This window comes from Sarcophilus harrisii, chromosome 6 (genome assembly GCF_902635505.1).
Source record: "Sarcophilus harrisii chromosome 6, mSarHar1.11, whole genome shotgun sequence".
NCBI lineage: Eukaryota > Metazoa > Chordata > Mammalia > Dasyuromorphia > Dasyuridae > Sarcophilus > Sarcophilus harrisii.
This window is the reverse complement of record NC_045431.1, coordinates 28173382-28193446: the sequence shown is the minus strand read 5'-3', so window position 1 is coordinate 28193446 and position 20065 is coordinate 28173382. Positions and strand designations below refer to the sequence as shown.

The 20065-nt window shown below is 34.6% G+C and overlaps 1 protein-coding gene across 5 annotated transcripts in view; it reads left to right on the top strand.

Moving 5' to 3' along the window:
- The window catches only part of PDS5A (PDS5 cohesin associated factor A), a 133028-nt gene that overhangs the window by 101344 nt on the left and 11619 nt on the right, over window positions 1-20065 (top strand). For all 5 annotated transcript variants that reach the window (XR_004230019.1, XR_004230020.1, XM_031941543.1 and 2 more), the window contains 8 exons: window positions 5953-6076; window positions 6369-6573; window positions 7226-7340; window positions 13188-13320; window positions 13829-13948; window positions 17202-17264; window positions 17663-17808; window positions 18944-19049. Coding sequence is in view for 3 of the 5 variants with exons in the window: in XM_031941543.1 (XP_031797403.1) it covers window positions 5953-6076; window positions 6369-6573; window positions 7226-7340; window positions 13188-13320; window positions 13829-13948; window positions 17202-17264; window positions 17663-17808; window positions 18944-19049 (1012 nt within the window). In the remaining 2 variants the exon portion in view is untranslated. The remainder of the gene's footprint in view (window positions 1-5952; window positions 6077-6368; window positions 6574-7225; window positions 7341-13187; window positions 13321-13828; window positions 13949-17201; window positions 17265-17662; window positions 17809-18943; window positions 19050-20065) is intronic.

Sequence of the window (20065 nt, the reverse complement as noted above, 5' to 3'; positions counted from 1 at the left end):
ACAATCACAGTGCTATATGTAGGACTTCAGACACTGGGAAGTACCCCATTGTAGTGATGACAGTATGATGAGTATTCCATCACACAGGAATAAAAAGGGAACTGTGAAGACCGCGTATTTTAAAATCAGCCGGAGTCAGGAATTCAGGTTAAGGGAAAATCGTCAATCTTTATTCTCAGTGAAGAAAGATCAGAGGTGGAAGAGAATGGGCGATATAAATGTGTGCAGCTGAGTCAAGAAGCTAGCTAGACCAGGAGCTACATGACCAGCAGCTACGAGCATGGAACCCAGGCTCAATCTCTCCCAGCCTCTCTTCCTGTCTCTCTCTGCCTCTACCCACCAAAATCGTCATTTCCTATACAACACATCAGGACTTGCACAGAGAGTGGGCAGGGGCCCACTCTTTATCCAATTCATCCAAATCATCCAATCCATTCTTTATCCAAGCATGTATATTAATAGAGTATAGTCCAATTTAGCCTCACGTGCTTGGGACCTCAGTGCATCAACTCAAGCCTCAGCCCATTACAGGGAACCAATACAGAATACCAGAATACAAAGAAGCACAGGAATGGAAAGAGATCCTAGAAGATTCCTGAACTATCTCTAGGTACAGAAAAGACTGTTTTCTGGCAGCTCAGGTTGGAGAGAAATAGTCATGAATTAACAGAGCCCTTGTTGATCAAGTTCAGGAAACACAGCTGTAAACTCTGAGCAAAATGGCAGAGTAGCAGGTCAGTGAATTTAGCCCAGTACATTGATCTGTAGGATATAAGCAGGGCTGGAGACAAAAGGCCAAAAGGGAACCTGCAGAATCTTCCATTAGCCCTTTCCAGAGCCTCCCAGATGTGGCTGAATCTAGCAGCAATCTATGGAATTTCAACCATTTACAAGTCAATAGACCCAAAAGTGGGTTAGGAACTTTTAGAGCTCAGACAGAAAGAACAATGAACAAACCTCTCCTTCCATCACATCACTTTGGGAGCCCTGAAAACTTGCAAATCCCCAAACTGAGCTGTGAAAACAAAGGGATATAAAAGGATAGAAGCTAATCCCAGACCTCCACCTATCCTACAAAGTAAGCAGAAATCAGTACTAAAATAAAGTCCAAAGTCAGGAAGTAGGCTGGAAGGATGAACAGATAAAAAATTAATCCAATCTTAAAGAGCTATTGTAGTGACTGAGAAGGTGACTGAGATTAACACAGAGGAAGACTGACTTGAAAATATCTATAAAAGAAATCCTCAAAGAAAAATGCAGATTTTTACAAACCCAAGAAGAATTCTTAGGGAGGTGTTGGTTTTGTGTAAATTAGAATTGACTAAATGACTGATTGATTCCATGAGACATAAAGACACAATCAAAAAACTACCCTTATGATTTAGAACCAGCGAACAGGGCTCCAGCCCACCCTCAGAACAACTTGCCATTGAAAGAGAAAAAAAAGTAAATTCATCTGACTTGTCTTTGTATAATCTCAGAACTGTGCTTGTCTACAGAACAAGTGCTTAATAAATGCTCACTCATTGACTGATTCAGATACTGAAAAAAAACTGAAAATTATTAATATTGTGTATCTATTGTTCCCCACTTCTCTAACAGTAATGAGAAGGTGGATTGCCTCATCTCTCTGAACCCCAGATCAGTTTCTCTGCTATTATTAGTGTAATTATGTTCTTGCTTTTTCAAATGCTTTCGTGTACATTGTTCATGTTGTGTTCTTATCTTTTGTACTAAAACATTCAGATGTTGGTCATTTCTTAAGTGAATGAGTTCATTACATTGTTAACAGTGCAGCAGTTTGATTATTCCCCCATCAGCGGATATCCATTTTATTTCCATTTCTTTAATGCTTCCTTCCCTGATACCCAATTGTTATTCACTTGACTTCAGAAATTTAATGTGTATTTTTTTAAAAGACTGATTTGGTTTACAAACTGAAAATGGCCCTCTGAGAACAAGGACTGCCTCGTGCCTCTTTTTGTTTCTTTGGCACTTAGCACAATGCTTGGCACATGAGTTGATTTTTTTTCTTCCACATATTATTTAACTGGTGGTAAAATAAATTTTAAAAATGCATATTACTTAAACTCAATAGCAATAATGTACTCATTGGATCATTTTGTTGCTTTTAAAAACAATTTTTTAAAGTTTTATCATCTTTTGTTTGGTTGGTTTTTTTTTTCCTCTATGTTCTCCCCAACTTTCACCTATGTCTCCCACAAGCCATTTCTTTTAGCAAAGATTTTTTTCTTAAATGGAGTTGCAGAGGAATCCAGCAAAAGTAAACTCCCCAGCCATCACCCTTCCTTCCCTCCTCTATCACCAAGAGTAGGGAGGAGAAAGAGGTTTGTTTTCATTTCTCTTGAACAAACATTTATTAAAAACATAGAGTGTTCCAGGGTATACTACCCCTACTTTCACAGAGCTCACATTTTATTGGCTGCAAATGACTTGTACTCACACAACTACAAAATAACTGGAGAGTTCTAGCAATGAGAAAAGTTTCATATAGGAATTGACTTTGAAGATGGCTGCTAGGAAGTGAGTGTATATTTTTGATAGTGTTTTTAGTTTTGCTGGTTTCTAAAATCATTTTAAAAGTATGTTGGTAGTCTATTGATAATACCTTCCTTTGCATTCTCTTCCTTAAAAATACCACTAAATCCACCCTGTCCTCCCACTGTCAGCAGAAGGCTTCATACTTGACTTGCAAAATATTAGCCATTCACCCTAATCTCAAAACCTCCTGATATTATTTCTCTCTCTCTCTCTCTCTCTCACACACACACACACACATATACACACTTTTTTTTCCCTCCTTGACTTATTATATCTAATGGAAACTCAATATTTTTCCCCACAACAGATTCCTTTATCTGTATTCACTCCCATCTCCAGTTGCATAGTGCTCCCACACTATCATTCCTCTTGTCTATAATGTGTAATTTTGCCCTCCTGTCCACTGGTTTGTTTTCTCCTCCTTATTATCATGTCCAGGTCTCTTTTCTATCCTTATATCCTAGAACTCTTGCCTCATGAACTTGGGTCCCATCACTCCTCATTTTTACAGCCAAACTAATTACAAACGATCTACATTTGTCAGTTTTACTTCTTCTCATCTCTTGAGCAATCATGCTTCTGATTTCATTAGTCAATTTAAATTGCTTTCTCAACAGTCACCAATGTGGCTTTCCTTGTTCAGTCTGTTTTCAATTCTTCTCTTTCCTGACTTCTTTGCAACATTTGACACTGCTTAGGACCTCCTCCTGGATACTTTTTTCCCCTCTAGGTTTATCTTCTTTGTCACCTATGTGGTTCACATCACTTCAGTCTCTTCTCAAATCATCCCCATATTGCTAAGTTCTTTTCCTACCTTTCTTTTTCTGTTCTTACTCTCTTGATGACCTCAACAGTTTCCATGTGGTTTTTTTTATCCTTTCTGTGCTGTTAGTTTTCAGATCCACCCAGCATTATTACTGTATTCAACACTTAAAGCTGTATATCCCATAAAAATGAGCAGCTAAACATATCTAAACAACTCTAGTCTCAAATTATCAAATGAGTGTTGGATCCTTAAATTATATTTCCCATATAATTAAACTGAGTGTCTAAAAAGGAAGTTATTTTCCCTTCCCCAAAACTTAGATCATTTCCTGTCTTTCCTAATATTTCTAATCACCTAGATTTCTGTCCTTGCAATTAAGGTCAGCTCTTCATCCTCTTTCACTCTGTATATTCAATTAGGTACCAAGTATTATTCTATGTACACATGTGAAAGAAAAAAAAATCTTTCACATTTTTCCTTCATTCTTCGCTCACGCTACAACCATACCGGTTCAGGACCTTATCACATCTTCCCTGTGTTTGTTCAGGTGGGAAATTTTACTTGGTTTCCCTACTACATATCTCTCTTTTCCAGTCCAACTTAATGTACATGGTACTCCACTGCTCATTGTGTTCCAATGGTTCCCTATTACCTCTAAAATCAGATATAGATTCAACTCTTTCTTTTGACAGTCTGACTTCCACCTCTACCTGTGAAGATCCTAACCCTTCTATGATTTCCTATTCCCTATGATTATCACACAGGATACAACCAAATGCACTGAAGAGCTATTATTGTATTTTTTGGGTATTTTGAGGCTACCACAGTAGTACTTTACTTCAGAAAACAGATATAATCACTTCAAAGAGTTTAGCCTTACCAACTACATGGGAAAGAAAAATAACTTTTTTCTTAATTGAAATATAGTCTATGACTATCAGCATACACTTACTGTGGTGACTGAAGATGAATACTGATATGGCCCCAAAGTTGAAGTGGTGAAAAATAGCTAGGTAGAGTGTTGTTATGAAGTCATATAGAGTATAATCATGAAGTGGGTTCAGCACTGTCACTTGTTTTTTAAATAAAAACCCTTTTTTTTTACCACTCATATTCTCCTGGCGTCTCCGTGTAGAGCAGTTGACTCTGAGTTCTCAAAGGATATGCTACCAAAGCACAAGCTCTTGAGACCATACCGTCCTGGGAAGGTTTTTAAAATGAGATAGTTCACAAACTGGGACAGATTCCTGAATATCAATATCTTTGTGTGGAGGTGCTTCTGACCAGTAGCTAATCAAATCAGAAACTCAGTTCTACCCTTGTCCCATTAATGCTCATGGCTGAGTATCAGAGAATACTACCCTTTTTTAAAAAAAGAAAGAAATTGCTGAGATGGAAGGGATGATATGTCATTTTTTTTTTTAATTTTTTAATTTAATAGTCTTTTATTTACAGGTTATATGTATGGGTAACTTTACAGCATTAACAATTGCCAAACCTCTTGTTCCAATTTTTCACCTCTTACCCCCCACCCCCTCCCCCAGATGGCAGGATGACCAGTAGATGTTAAATATATTAAAATATAAATTAGATACACAATAAGTATACATGACTAAACCGTTATTTTGCTGTACAAAAAGAATCAGACTCTGAAATATTGTACAATTAGCTTGTGAAGGAAATCAAAAATGCAGGTGGGCATAAATATAGGGATTGGGAATTCAATGTAATGGTTTTTAGTCATCACCCAGAGTTCTTTCTCTGGGCGTAGCTGGTTCAGTTCATTACTGCTCCATTGGAAATGATTTGGTTGATCTCATTGCTGAGGATGGCCAGGTCCAGGATGATATATCATTAATAAATAGATTAGATATCATTAGTAAATAAGTTGCAACCTAAATGTATCATTATAGTGATGACAGCTATTCAGAACATTGTATAATAAATTATCTGGGAAATGTATGAAATGGAAGTGAGTCGTTCATACATATAGTAAGAGTTAGATATGATAAATTGATAGTCCAACTACAGCAGTGGTCATTGTGTCATGATAACAAGACAAGCAGAATTTTAGTGAGTCATTCAGGTGATTATTTTGGAGATAATTTATGGGAAGACATGGACAAGAATCACCCATGAGAAAAGAATACCTACAATGAAATTTGCATTGGTGACTACATCAGTAAGATTGTGGATCCATAATCATTCAACTCAGTTTATTAATGTAATTAAGTATTGATATAGGAAATGTCCAAAGACAGGAGGTGGTGGTTATATAACAGGTATAATGGAGACTTTGGGAAGGAATTGCATTTTTAGAAAAGTTAGAGGTTATTCTAGGAAAAGAGCACACTTAAACTAAAGATTGGATGTAAAAAATACACAAATTTAAAGCTATCTATAGAAAACAGGTTTTCTTGGTTATAGTGGAAGACCCAAGACCACAAAGCTAGAAATGAAGTTATGAACAGGCCGACTAAAGCATGACCTGAACAATCTGTTCATTCACAGTGGATAAGGAGTACTCAATGGGTTATTTTACAGTGGAAATTTCCCACAAGGAGAAATGTTTTGAAAGAAAAGATAGGCTTCTTATTTCTTTTTTGTTCTTTATTCATTTATAGTAAATCTGATATGTCTCGTTTGCGACTGGCTGCTGGTAGTGCCATAATGAAGCTTGCTCAGGAGCCTTGTTACCATGAAATTATTACACCAGAACAGTTCCAGCTCTGTGCACTTGTTATTAATGTAAGTAACAATGCAGTCCTAGTATTAAGAAATGAAATACACAATTGAGTTGGAATGTATTATAGAAACTAATCCAGCTAGACATTCCTGCAAATAGCTGAAAAGTACATTTCCTTCCATTTGGTAATCAAACAGAAAAATAACGCTAATATTTCAGAATTGATCATTTTAACTCTCAAGAATTTTCTTTCACCTTCCAAAGTATTAGTATTTCATTCTATTTGAGAGGAGTTTTTTTATGTGTTTGTGTGATTTTTTTTTGTTTGTTTGTTTTGATTTTCTGCTGCTATAGGATGAGTGCTACCAAGTGAGACAGATATTTGCTCAAAAGCTGCACAAGGCTCTTGTGAAGTTACTGCTCCCATTGGAGTACATGGCAATCTTTGCCCTGTGTGCCAAAGATCCTGTGAAAGAGAGAAGAGCCCATGCCCGACAATGTTTGCTAAAGAACATCAGCATACGAAGGGAGTATATTAAGCAGAACCCCATGGCTACTGGTTAGTAATAGCACTTGAAGGTTGTCAGAAGCATCATTTTTGAATTTATTTTCACCACTTTTAATTCTTTCTCTGAATTCTTTCTCTGAAAATGAAACAGTATGAAAAGACATACTGTTTCATACTTGGGGGGAATTTTTTTGGTCTTTTAATATAGAGGCATATAAATATATCTTACCAATTTGACAACATTTGGGAGAGAGAAATTTATCTTGCAATAGACGTCAGTATTTTCTGAAAATATGCCATCATTTTAGATAGTGTATTTAAAAGTTTGCTTTATATTCCCTAAATATAACTGAAATTCTGACTACTAGATCTTTATTGTAACACAACTGTGTGTGTATACAAGGTTTTTTTGTTTTGTTTTTAAGCCATTCATTTTCCTTTTGTATAAATAATAGTAGAGCTTGAAGTAGGACGAGAGGTCTGAAACCCATCTTTTTTTTTGTAACTTTCCCACTAAGCTGCTTTGTGACCTTGGAAAAATCTCTGTAGTTATACTAGCATTCATGTCCTTCACTTACAAGATGATTCCTCTTGAAATAATATCATATCTGATTTGTAAATGAACATGAAATGCTTAGGAGTAATACAAAGAAAGAAGAGGTATATAAAAACAGTTTTTATAGTTTTATTATTTTAATTTTAGAAAAGCTCTTATCCCTGCTGCCTGAATATGTAGTTCCGTATATGATTCACTTGCTGGCTCATGACCCAGATTTTACAAAACCTCAAGATGTTGATCAACTTCGTGATATCAAAGAGTAAGTGTTATTCTCTTCAAGAATTCTGAGTTTTGTTTTGTTTTATTTTAAGTCTGTCCTCAAAAAAGATGTGATTCCAAGGGTCGCCATTTTTGCAAAAATTCTTTTTATGCTTTTGTGGATTTACCCAAGGTATTAAAGCCTTTAAAAGTTTGTCAGTTTATTCAGAACAATGGCACAGTGGCAATTGAAAGCAGTTGTCAACTAGCTTCCTTATTGTTTTAAAATTAAATTGATTTGCTAATTTTACATCTATTGGGGCTCTTGTGAGAATCAAATGATAGAACTTGCAAAGTACTTTGAAAACCTTTAAAGCCTTATACAAAATTAAACTCTTCTTATCGGAAATTAGTCTATGGAGTCTAACAGTCCAGGCTACAGATGATTTTGAAGCAACATTTTTCCTTTTTCCCCTCATTTACTTTTTTTCTTTTGAATACTTTTCTTTAGTTGGAATTTTCTGCCTCTCCTTGAAGTATCTACTTCTCCCATCACATATCAAGAAAATCTTAACAGTCCACTTTTTCAAAAGTATCAGATATTTACTTCTGTCATAAATCCCTGTCTGGTTTTAGATACTAGATTATTTCTGCATTCTCATCAACATTAAAAATTTTAGAATCGGATAGTGCTTTTCCTATCCTCCATAGGATAGGTAATAGATCTGGTAATGCATTTCACTTCCTGTTCATAATTCTTGAGTTAAAAGGATAAAATAGAAACTCCTCATCCTTTCATTTAACCTGATTTCCATCCTTGTTTCCTTTGACTCCCCTTCACACAGTCTTCTGAATTAAAATTACCTCCTTCCCAGTGTAGGAATTCCTTCCTTGAATATCACTAACTTACGGAACCAAGTGTCTGCTGAAAGACTTCCAATGTCATCTATTGTGACATCTATTGCTCTTGAACATTTTACAATGTCCCTGAAACCAATGAGTAAGATACCCTACTGTCCTTAGCCATCTAGTCTGTAGTATGATATATTTTCAGCATGTTATATGTTTGCATGAAAAAATCATATTGAGAAACCTATTCAGCACTTTCAAAAGCCAGAAGATCTTTATTAAAAGAATTGGTGGCTGACTTTGCTTCTCAGGGCAGAATCAATGCCTTGCAATTTAGGGGAGCCAGATCGGACTAAGGGAAAGAATTTCTTAGCAGATAAAGCTGGTGAACAGAGGAAAGGCTTGCCCTAAGCAAGGACTGTGAGCTGTCCAGGATGTGCCTGCCTCCAGCATCAGCTGGGAGGTGGAAGGATCTACCTCCTCAGGTCTCTCCAGCCACCAGAGATCTGTTTTGCTCTTTTTCAGTCCAAGGAGGAATCAGAGCTTTTCTCATAATATCCTAATTGGGTCTAACTGCTTAGGCTCTTGTGATTAATTGATGTCTTATTATGGCTTATTTCTTAGGGAGTTGTTCTTTAACCTAAAGTTTTTTTTATGGAGTAGCTGAAGGTAGAGTGTGATTTTATCCCATAGGAATTGTTTGCCCTAATCTAGGTTTTGTCTTAATTTATTTAGAGGGTAATAATTTATCTTTTCTAGGTACTCTTGTTAATTCCCAGCATATTTGGTCATTAGATACCCTTTCCAGGTTTTCTTGCCACTTGAATTAATCTATTATTCAAAGAGTGAAAAGGTAATATATTGGAAGGAAAGAACCCAGATTTGTCTTGTCCTTTGATAAAAATAAGTGAACTTTTCACTCTGCTCATATCTTTAGATGTTTTCTATTTTTAAAATGAAGAGTAATATAAATATAACATGTTCTTTGACTTACACTAGTAAGGATCTTTTTCAAATTAAGGTAATTATATTCATTTAAAAGCAACATTTAAGTTAAATGCACAGTCTTCTAATAAGATCATATTTTCCTCCAATAATTTAAGGGCACATTCCCACGTTGCTTTTGTATAGCTTTACATTTTTTAAAGCAATTTTACATTTAAAAAAAAAAAAGTGGTACTGCAATTGCACTGGACTCCAATCATTTTAAAGAACCCAAGCCAACAGTGGCTAGGAGTTCAAGCAGGATAGACAGTCCCATCTGTCAAAGAGCTCACCACCTAATGGAGGAGGTGACTGTTCCTGCAATCTGGGAATAAAGGGACAAAAATAAAAAGGACAAAAAGGACCCCCCCAAAAAAAAAAAATTTAGGGAAATGTGATATTCGTGTAATTAGAAGTAATTTCTACTTCAAAAAATTTTAAACTGAAGAGACTTCAGATTGACTTTACAAATAAATGAACCCAACAACATTTATTAAACATTAGCTGTGGATTAAGTACTTGTGCTACTAAGTGTTGAAAATACAAAAAGTGAGATAAAATCTGTGCACCAGGAGGTCTTGTTCTAATTGGGGGAGAAGGTGGGTATGAGCCCAGAGTGCTTTGCACATACTGACAGAGTTCATGGATCTGAGAGATGAAGGACAACCCACATGGGAAGGCTCATTCTCCATTTTGCATTAGGACTGTGTTTGTTAACTTTCTTTTCATGGAGATGGTGTTGAACAGTCTTGTCTGCCCCACAGCTGGGTGCTAGAAGGGAGAGAGAGAGAGGCAACATCATTTGAATTTGTAAGATTACTGGGGTCCTCCCATGGACGCTTTTAGATTCAGCTGGCACTGTCGGTTGAAATTTGCTAGGAATAACTGGGGTGTGCTCTAATTGAACTCTGGCAGTTCACAAATATTTGGTATAACAATATCAGAACTCTCCATCTCCTGTTATTCTTTCTAACTTTTCCTTTGTTACATTTGACACTGTCTTGCCTGAGACAATGGCACTCTTCAACAGATGTTTACCTTCCTTGTTCTAGTCATTGGGATTACAGACAGGACATTACTTGGTGTCCCCCTCCCTTAGGGAGCTTACATTCTAAGTAGTGGCGGAAATCTGAAGGCAACTCTCTTGCCTTCATTCATGCTGCTGCCAGAACATCCTGCTTGCCTAGACTCTTAGGAATAGTGTCTCAGCACTTACCCGCTGCTTTAATTGATCTCCTACTCCCTGACCTGGGACATCTATCGTTGCCAGTATCCCTCACCTAGTGAGATTCCTGATTCATCTTGCAATATTGTGCCTTCCATTATGCCCTCCACGTCTCTGATTCATTGAAGCCTTTCTTTCCTCATATCCCTCCTTCTTCAGCTTTCTCATAACCCTCTCTAGGTCCCCTCCTTTACCCTTGTTCAATTATAACTCCTATCAAGCCTCTCTTTGCGCATCTGATCACCAGGTTGTAAGTACTTTACATGTAAGAACTATGTGCCTTTTTTCATTTTTGTATTTCTACTGTTTAGCACAGTGCTTTTTTACATAGTAATCACTTATTAAATACCTGACTTTTAAGTGTACTTGGGAAGGTGTTCAATTCAATAAAAGTTTACTAGATTCATACATTTTGCAGAGAGAAGTTAGGTGCTAGGGGATATTTGAAAATTAAATAATGTATTCTCTGTACTTACTATAAAGAACATGACACAGGAATAACTATTAACAGTAAACTGGTAGGTGAATCACATGTAGAGAAACAAAATTCTCTACAAAGTCAGAGGAAAGAAAGGGTTTAAATGTTTCTTATTAATAAAGGACATTGGAGAAAATAATAGTTGAGCTATACTTAACAAGCTGGTAGGAGTTCAACTGTTAGGAAGAGAAAAAAATTCCAGCGAGAGGAAACAGTGAAAAGGGAAGGAAGTGCTTTTAAGTTAAAAGCTCCTCATGAAAAAGCAATTGTGCTTATAATTTATATTTAATTAATAGGAGACAAAATGATTAATACAGACATGTTATCTATAAGCCATTTTCAGAGGTACCTATTATGTAAATTACATATCAGTATATTACTGAACACTTACTAACATTCTACTATGTAACTCAGATTTTTGAGTACTCCTTAGTTTTCTAGCCAAGTCAAACATTTCGACTCCTTCTTTTAAGTTACGTTTTATGTATTTGTGTTCCTGAATAAAGATATTTGAAAAGATACTAATGAAATTCCAAGAGATGGGTCCAGTTATTTCTAAGCTTAAGTTTTAAGGAAAATTTAGCTTTGTTATTGAGATTTGAAATTAATAAAAAACTAAGCTAAACGATATAAGGATTAATACTATTGCCATGGAAAAGTTATCTTTTAGGGATGACATCGGTCATTAGAAAATTGTGATAGAGGGAATATTTGAACTATAACTTCAATTTTATTATTTTAGTTGTTTTACATAAATATAATAAATCAAGCATTTATTAAGCATATACTATTCTGCTAGCTGCTCTGGCCAGATAGCTATAGGGGATTCCCCTCCAATCAACTCCAAAGGAGTTGACATTCTGGTGGAGAGGACATATGCATCCATCAATACAGGAAGAATTAGGACAAATTAAAGTCCTTAAATGCAAAGGTAACTTTGCAGTTTTTATCAGGAAAGGTTTCATGTAATAAGTTGTTTGTGAGCTGTGTATTGCAAAGATTAATTCTACAAAACAGAGGTGAGAAGGAGTTATTAGGATGGAGAATAGTCCATTCAGAGGCACAACGATAAAATAAATGTGTGAGGGACAGAGACAAGACCTCTTTGGCCAAGTCCCCGAGTATGGCAGGAGTCCAATGTGGCTGGGAGGCCAAGCTCAAAGCTAAACAGAGGAGTTTATAATTTGTTTCTTGGGGGTAGTGTTCATTGGCAACTGACATGGTCTCATATGCACGTAAGAAGAGTCATTTGGCTACAGTATGGAAGATCAACTGGAGAAGTATTAAGGAGCTGTTGGTACTTAAGTGAGAGGTGATGAGGGCCTGAACTAAAGTGGTAGCAGTGGCATAAGTTAAGAGATCGGAATTCCAGTAAACTTGGGACAGAAAATGAGAGCACAAGCAATGGAGACTAATGCCAATGACAGCATATATTTTCACTTTGGTTTGTTTTTTTGTTCTGATTTTTCTTTCACAGTGTGATTAGTATGGAAATAGTTTAAAATAATTGTACACATATTAACCTATATATCAGAACGTTTGGTGTCTTGGAAAAAAGGATGGCACTGGAGAAAACATTTGAAGCCCAGTCTTACAAAAATGGATGTTGATAGTATTTCACCTTTTTGTTGTTGTGGTTTGCTTGCTTGTTTCTTTCTTTCTCATTCTTTTCCTTTTGATGTGCAGCATGATAAATGTGGAAATATGTTTAGAAGAATTGCACATTTCTAATCTATATTGGATTACATTCTGTCCTAGAGGAAGGGGACAAGGGCAGGGGAGGGAGAAAAATAGAGAACACAAGGATTTGCAAAGATGAATATTGAAAACTATCTTTGCATGTATTTTGAAAAGAAAAAGTTGTTATTGTTGGGGGAATGTTGAGGGAAGTAGAGATTGGAGAGAAATTATGAAGGTCCTTAGAAATGGTAAGATTTTACAAGTGATTCAATATATGGGGGGGAAGGAGAATAGGGAAAGACACAGACACAGAGAAAAAAAATTTCAAAAGTTTTAATGTTGCAAACTGGGGGACTAAAAGAATGGTGTTGCCTTTGATAGAGAATTTTGAAAAAATAGGTCAGTGTGTGGGGAAAGGTATTAAGTTCTATTTTGTGGAGCAGTATCATATTTTGAAATTTTTTTTCCTTTATGAATTTTTATGTTTTCTTATATTCAAGAATTGGTGTATTTTATAAAATAATCTCTCTGATTTTTACAAAGATGGTAATGGGGAAATTAGGTCTCATACAGGAATTTTGTCATGATGTGTTCCTCTTGAGGATACCCTGCAGGCACATGCCTTGGATGTGTGTGGCTCTCAGCTTGTGTCAGCCTACATCTTAACAGGAATCTGTCTACAATTCTTCAAGGTGCCTGTGGTTCATGCTTGAAGTTTTAATGACAAAGAATGAGAATAACAGCCACGCCTTTATGAAGAAGATGGCAGAAAATATCAAGTTAACCAGAGATGCCCAGTCTCCTGATGAGCCTAAGACTAATGAAGTAAGAGGGACCATCCTCTGTCTGGGGCTGTAGACTCAGCTTTTTTCTTTCCATTAAATCCACAGCTTTGATTTGAAGAATGTGAATGAGAGTTAGAATGGCTGGTTTTCTTGTTTTCAATGTAACCATATTCTAGCTTTACTGGGTTCTTAATGCTATGGGGAAGAAAAACAAAGGGGCTTGAACACCTTCTAAATGTGGGGCCCCCAATCTCAAGTAAAAGCATGCCTCAGTTGCGTGTAGCTTTTGTGTCTTCAGAGGCATATGGATATCAATTGTAAGCTCTAAGAATGGTGATTGTTACTCAGAAAGAAAGAGTTAAACATAATAGGAGACTGCTTCAGAAAAAAAAAATATGCTAAAGCTGTAACAAATTATTTTGGGCATTAGATGTTGAATCAATAACTACATAAGTTGACTTTATTATGAATTGTTGATTCATTTTTCTTAAGGTGGTACTGGTATATTGTATTCTTCCTGAAAATCTTTTTACATTTTTTTCCCTCAGAAACTTTACACAGTATGTGATGTTGCTCTTTGTGTTATAAATAGTAAAAGTGCTTTATGCAATGCAGATTCACCAAAAGACCCAGTACTTCCAACCAAATTTTTCACTCAACCTGAAAAGGTAAGTTTTTCCTACCTACTACTGAAATGGACTTGCATTTCATTGAGTTCCAACTCAGTTCTCTTACACTCAGGATCATAGGTTAGACCAAAAGCTTTCACAGGAATGCTCTATTTAAAATTAATTCATGGGCAGATTTTTTTTCTCTGTGGCATGCAGATTGGAAAGGTGAGAGTCAAGATGAATTCAGAGGGAAATAAATGTTTTTGATGAGAGGTTTATGGGTTGGGTTTTTTTTTCCCTAAAGTGTAAACCTTAGAGAAGCTTTTATACTTTTCATATTCTGATGAATTGTCCAACTATGAATGACTAATATTCTCGCTGCCAAAAAAAGAGAAATATGTAAAAAATAAAACTACATCTGGACCAAAATAATAAGGCTTTATAATAGACTTAATATTCTTTATGTGTGAAATTTTCAGGTGACTGGAGATTATTCCATTTACATACCAAAGTTTTTTTTAATATATATATATATATATTTTTTTTTTTTAACATTACTCAGATTTGCAGATTACTCCACTTCTTGAAAGTCTCCTGTTGCAAAGTAAAATGCATAAATAAAATTAATAATATGCAATCTCAACTGAAAATGCTTATGACATTTATATCCCTAGCACCCCCTCCCTACCTCTCAATTTTCAAAAAATTAACAAATTTATTTTCACTCTCCTATTGTCTGTCTCGTGGCGGGGAGATGATAAATTTCTTTCTTTTTTGAATTACTAAAGCCTTTCAGTTTTCAAAACATGCATGGATAATTTTTCAACATTGACCCTTGCAAAACCTTTGTGTTCCAAATTTTTCCCTTCTCCCCACTCCCTTCTCTAGATAGCAAGTAATCCAATATAAGTTAAACGCATTAAAATATATATTAAATCCAGTATATGTATACATATTTGTACAATTATCTTTCTGTACAAGAAAAATCAGATCAAAGGGGGAAAAAACAAAATGCAAGCAAACAATAGCAAAAAGATTGAACATGCTGTATTATAGTCCACACTCAGTTCCCACTGTCCTCTCTCTGGATGTAAATGATCTCTTCCATCACAAGATCATCAGAACTGGCCTCAATGGAAAATGATAAATTTCTTGCAACAAATATACAGTCAAACAAAATATACGTCTTCAATGTCTGAAACAAAAGTACATGTCTCAGTTCTGTACCCTAAATCTTATCACCTCTCTAAAGTGAATAGTAAGTGTCATCAGTACTCTGGAGTTATAAATAGCTAAAATATCGATTATAGTTATTATAGCTTTCAAAGTTGTTTTTACATTGTTGTTATTGTATAATTTTTTTCTTGATTTTGCTGATTTCATTTTAAATCATCTTATAAATGTTTTCATTTTTAGAATATTGATTTTAGAAATCTGGTTTTGCTTATTTTACTCTGTGATCAGTTCATTTATTTCCATGTGTTCTTGAAGTCATCTATTTCTTATAGCATGATAAAATTCCATCATTTTCATATACCATAACTTTCTTCACTTGACAGGTGTCCCCCTAAGCATTCTTTTTCTTTTTCCCATAACCAGAATAAATATATATAAATATTTTTATACAGATGCGACTTTTTCCAATTTTTTGTTTGTTTCTTTTAAGTATAGGGCTATCAGTATCATAGCTGATTTAAATGGTACAGCTAATGTTTAGTAACTTTCTATAAATTATAATTCTAAATCACTTTGCAGAATGGAAGTACAAAATTTTTTGGGTTTTTTTTTTAACATTATTTTCACTTCATTTGGAAAAGACTTTTCATTATGCTCCTCTCTGATTTCTTAAACAAAACACAGCACATTGTAACATTTTTCTAATAACAGGGTTCTCAGTAAGAAAATCTGGGGTTATTCACTGATACCAGAGATGGCAATAACTTCACAGCCACTTTGGTTTCCCTGGGCTGTTTCCCCCTCCATGAGGCTGCCTCCAATTTCCAGGGCTTTTTTAAGTTCTTGGTGAAGCTTCTCTGTGTTCTTCTCTTGTCAGTTTTGCTAGTACTTGCTCTCATTTTGCCTACCTTAGGAAAATAAACTTCCTTTTAACTTGTTGCTTTTAATCTGTGCATCCAAAAACCAGAATAACAAGCATGTTGTATTCTAGATAAGATTACACTAAAGTCTCTTGGTAAGGTCTTTCATTGTCCTTTTTCCTCTAAAAATGTACATGTACCCTATTACCTATTACTTAAATTTATAGGTCCGTTTATAGGTCTCTTTCACCTTCTTTTCCTCATCCTTGCCTCTGATTAGTTAAAATTGGTGGATAAGTGAGATATTTATTCTGCTGACAAATTTTAACTTGTCTTTTGATCCTAGTCAATCTTTTTACTTCATGACAATATCAAGATACATTGCTCTCCCTTTTTCCAGAGAAAATGTTACCAGAAACTCATATTTGATTTCTTTTTTATAGCTTTTAGATGACATTCAGAAACTTTTGGTTTTCTGGCACATTGGTTTTTTTTTTTTGTTTGTTTGTTTTTGGAAAAATACCAACATATGCACAAGATCTCTACTGCTGAATCCTGGCTACTCTCAAATAAATCTATGCATGTAAAAAAAAAGAAAAAGAAAAATACCAACATATACCAAGAACAGTATAATTTGATAATGATAACATGTTGTATTGCAGTTGAATATTTGATAATATCAATTAGTAACAATTAGTAACATTTTATAGCAAAATGAATTAAGTATGTCACTTAAAATAGATTAATTTCTTAGGCTTCATATTTTCCTAAAGGGCAAAATGGATGGCGCCCAGTGGCATATTTACATAATGTGCAAAAGAAAGAAGAGTTTAGAATTATATGAAAACAAGTAAAGAAAAATTCTATAGGATTACAGTGGTTACAAGAGAAGACTAGAAAAGAAACCATTTGATTAACTTTAGGGAAAACTTCTTGGAGAAAGTAATTCTTTAAAAAGTCATGATGCAATCTTTTAGGTGCAGTTTGGGAAAAGGTTAGAAAATAAGAAAGAAAATTTTGTGGTTTAAATGTATTTGTATTATAAATGTATTTTTAAAAATCTGGGGATCCCACATACAATGCATCAAATTTCACAGATGTTTGCTAACTCGCACAGCTATGAGTGCTTGTTGGGGACTTGGTGTATATTTATGTCATGTAGATTAGGTCTGTTAACAAGAAATATAATTAACTTGTAGTATTTTTAATAAAGGGATAACAATAAAATAAATCAATTAGACACTAACTTTTATTACTTTTTTTTTTATAAATAGGATTTCTGTAATGACAGGAGTTATATTTCTGAAGAGACAAGAGTTCTCCTATTAACAGGAAAGGTATTCTTAGCTAATTTTAGTTCTTTGTTTTCTCAAATACCTCACTTATCTTCTGTCCCTACAAAGTACTCAAATATCTTTTTGTAAATGTTAATGAGGGAAACTGTAAATATAATAATGAATATCATTTTATTATAATGGAAGAGTGAAAATTGGAATATTAGAATAAATTGTTTTTGTGTTTGGCAGCAATGTTTTTTATAGCTTCATCTTACAGCAATGATAATTATTCTTTATGCTTTTATCCATTTTACTCAAGTATAACAGAACATTCCATTCATAATTCTTTTTTATCTCATTTATTCTAAGGTAGAAATAGTCATTTGGCTTTTTAAAATATTATCTGAACACATATATTGTTTTTAGTTAAATAATATGTATTTGTTTGTACATTTTAGCCAAAACCTGCTGGAGTGCTAGGTGCAGTAAACAAGCCTTTATCAGCAACAGGAAGAAAACCATATGTCAGAAGCACAGGCACAGAACCTGGAAGCAATGCTAATGCAAACTCAGAGCTGAACCCTTCAACAGGAAATCGATCAAGGCAATTTCCTCCTAATTATTTTGTTTCTTCTGTTGACTTTTTTCAACTCTTGATTTTTTTCTGGAAGTACTATATCAAATCATGTTCTTTTGCCTTCAGGACATGTGTTTGTGTATAATAGTAATAAAGGGAGACACACAGAATAGATGCTACTTTTATACAGTGTATTCAGTGTGAAATATTTACATGTAATGAAGACATTGTTTCTAACAAAGAAAATGAGTAGAAACTTGATTTCAAATGTATCAGTCTTAGGTAATTGATTTTCACAATTGTAATTATAATGTTCATAGTATATAAGATCAATCAAAAGAGTGCATAGATTATTAAAATGCCATTATTTTGCATGGATATCATCCATTCCCATTTATTTTATAAAAATCATAAATCTAATTTGCATTATAAACTATACACACACACACACACACACATACACATGTATATGTAAAAGATAATTTTCCATTGAAACATTATCTTAAGTGTAAGAGAAAAATATGGATTAAAAAAACTTATTAAATAATACATATTTATTGTGTATTATTGCTTATTGTGTATATAAAAATGTTTAGTTTAAATGTTGATAATTCTCCCTACTTTGTGAATGCTAACATTTGAGTTTCTTTTGAAAATGCTTAACATAGTAGTCACGGACTAACTGGTGTACTTTTTTATATTCATAAAGATGACTACTTTTTTTATCAGATAGGATGGATGTCTCCCTCTTTTGGGTGATAAAACAAATAGATGTTTTGTAAAATGCAAAACTTGGATCATTTTTCCTCTGTCTTTTTATTAATGCTAACGAAAATATTAATGTCCATGTTACCTAAGGTGAAACAGAATGTGAATCTTTTAGTCCTTGTAGTACATTGTTCTGAAAATCAAGATACTGGGATCATAGTTTCAGAGCTGGCACTAATGAGTCATCTCTTTGGGTTTCCACATGCTTAGTTTTAAAGTGAACTCTGTAAAGTCACTCTTGAGTCCTTCAGACTCCAAAATTTGTGTCAGGATTTTTGTTTGCTAATAGGTTGTGTGGAAATCTATGTTAGAATCTATTGACAATATTTTTAGTATCTAACTGCTTATTCTGCTTATATGTGGTAAAGTTTTCTTAGTTAATTTTGTTTTACAGGGAACCAAATTCAGAAACTTCAGAAACTGGAGTGAGTGAAAATGAAGAAAATCCTGTGAGAATCATCTCTGTCATACCAGGAAAGGTTGAGCCTGTAAAGAACAAAGTAAGGACACAGCCTCAATCTAAATATCCCTGTCACTATCCACATTTCCTTAGGGTTGGGCCAATTCCCCATCTACCCCTTCAGGAAGTAAGAGCTACTTAACAGTATGGTTTCGTTTTTTGAAAATTTGTAACCGAGAATAGATAGCTAGGTGGTGCAGTGGATAGAGCACCAGCCCTGAAGTCAGGAGGACCTGAGTTCAAATTTGGCCTCCCTCAGACACTTAATGCTTCTTAGCTGTGTGGCCCTTAACCTCAGCAAAAAAGAAAAAAAAGAAAATTTATGAGCTAAAGCCTTCACTTCATTGATGTGGTTTTGTTTTTTATTCAAAATCACTAACTTTTTTTTTTTTTTGCCTACTTCTTTAATTTGCCAGTTTATATATTTATTTCTCTTTAAAAGCTACATATTTCACTTATACTATTGATCTCGTTTTATAAGAATAGCAAAGTGAAGGACACCTAGGTGGTGCAGTGCATAGAGCAGCAGCTCTGGAGTCGGGAGAACCTGAGTTCAAATTGGATCTCAGACACTTAACACTTCCTACCTGTGTGAGCCTAGGCAAGTCACTTAACCTCAACTGCCTCAGCAAAAAAAAAAAAAAAAAAAGAAAAGAAAAGAAAGAAAGAATAGCATATATAACTTAAAATATAAATAAAGTACCCAAATCTATGGAAGACTAGATGGAGATTTTAATTACCCATTCTCAAAAAAGGGATAGAAAGAATATTTGTAAAGGAACTACCGAAGGAAAAAGTGATCCTCATGAATCCGTAGAATTCTATCCATTATTTTGTCAATATTCAGATTACACCAGTTATTGTCAAACTGAGAAAGGGAAGTACAAATCTAACACGTAAACCAAGGAGAGAGAAAACACAAGGAAAATTACAGGTCAATATCATTAATGAATATCAATTGCAATTTTATGCAAAATCCTGTCAGACAATCTCAGCACAGGCTGCTTTTGAAGAAATCCTTCTCCTTCACTTACTAGCCGTGTGACCAAGCATACC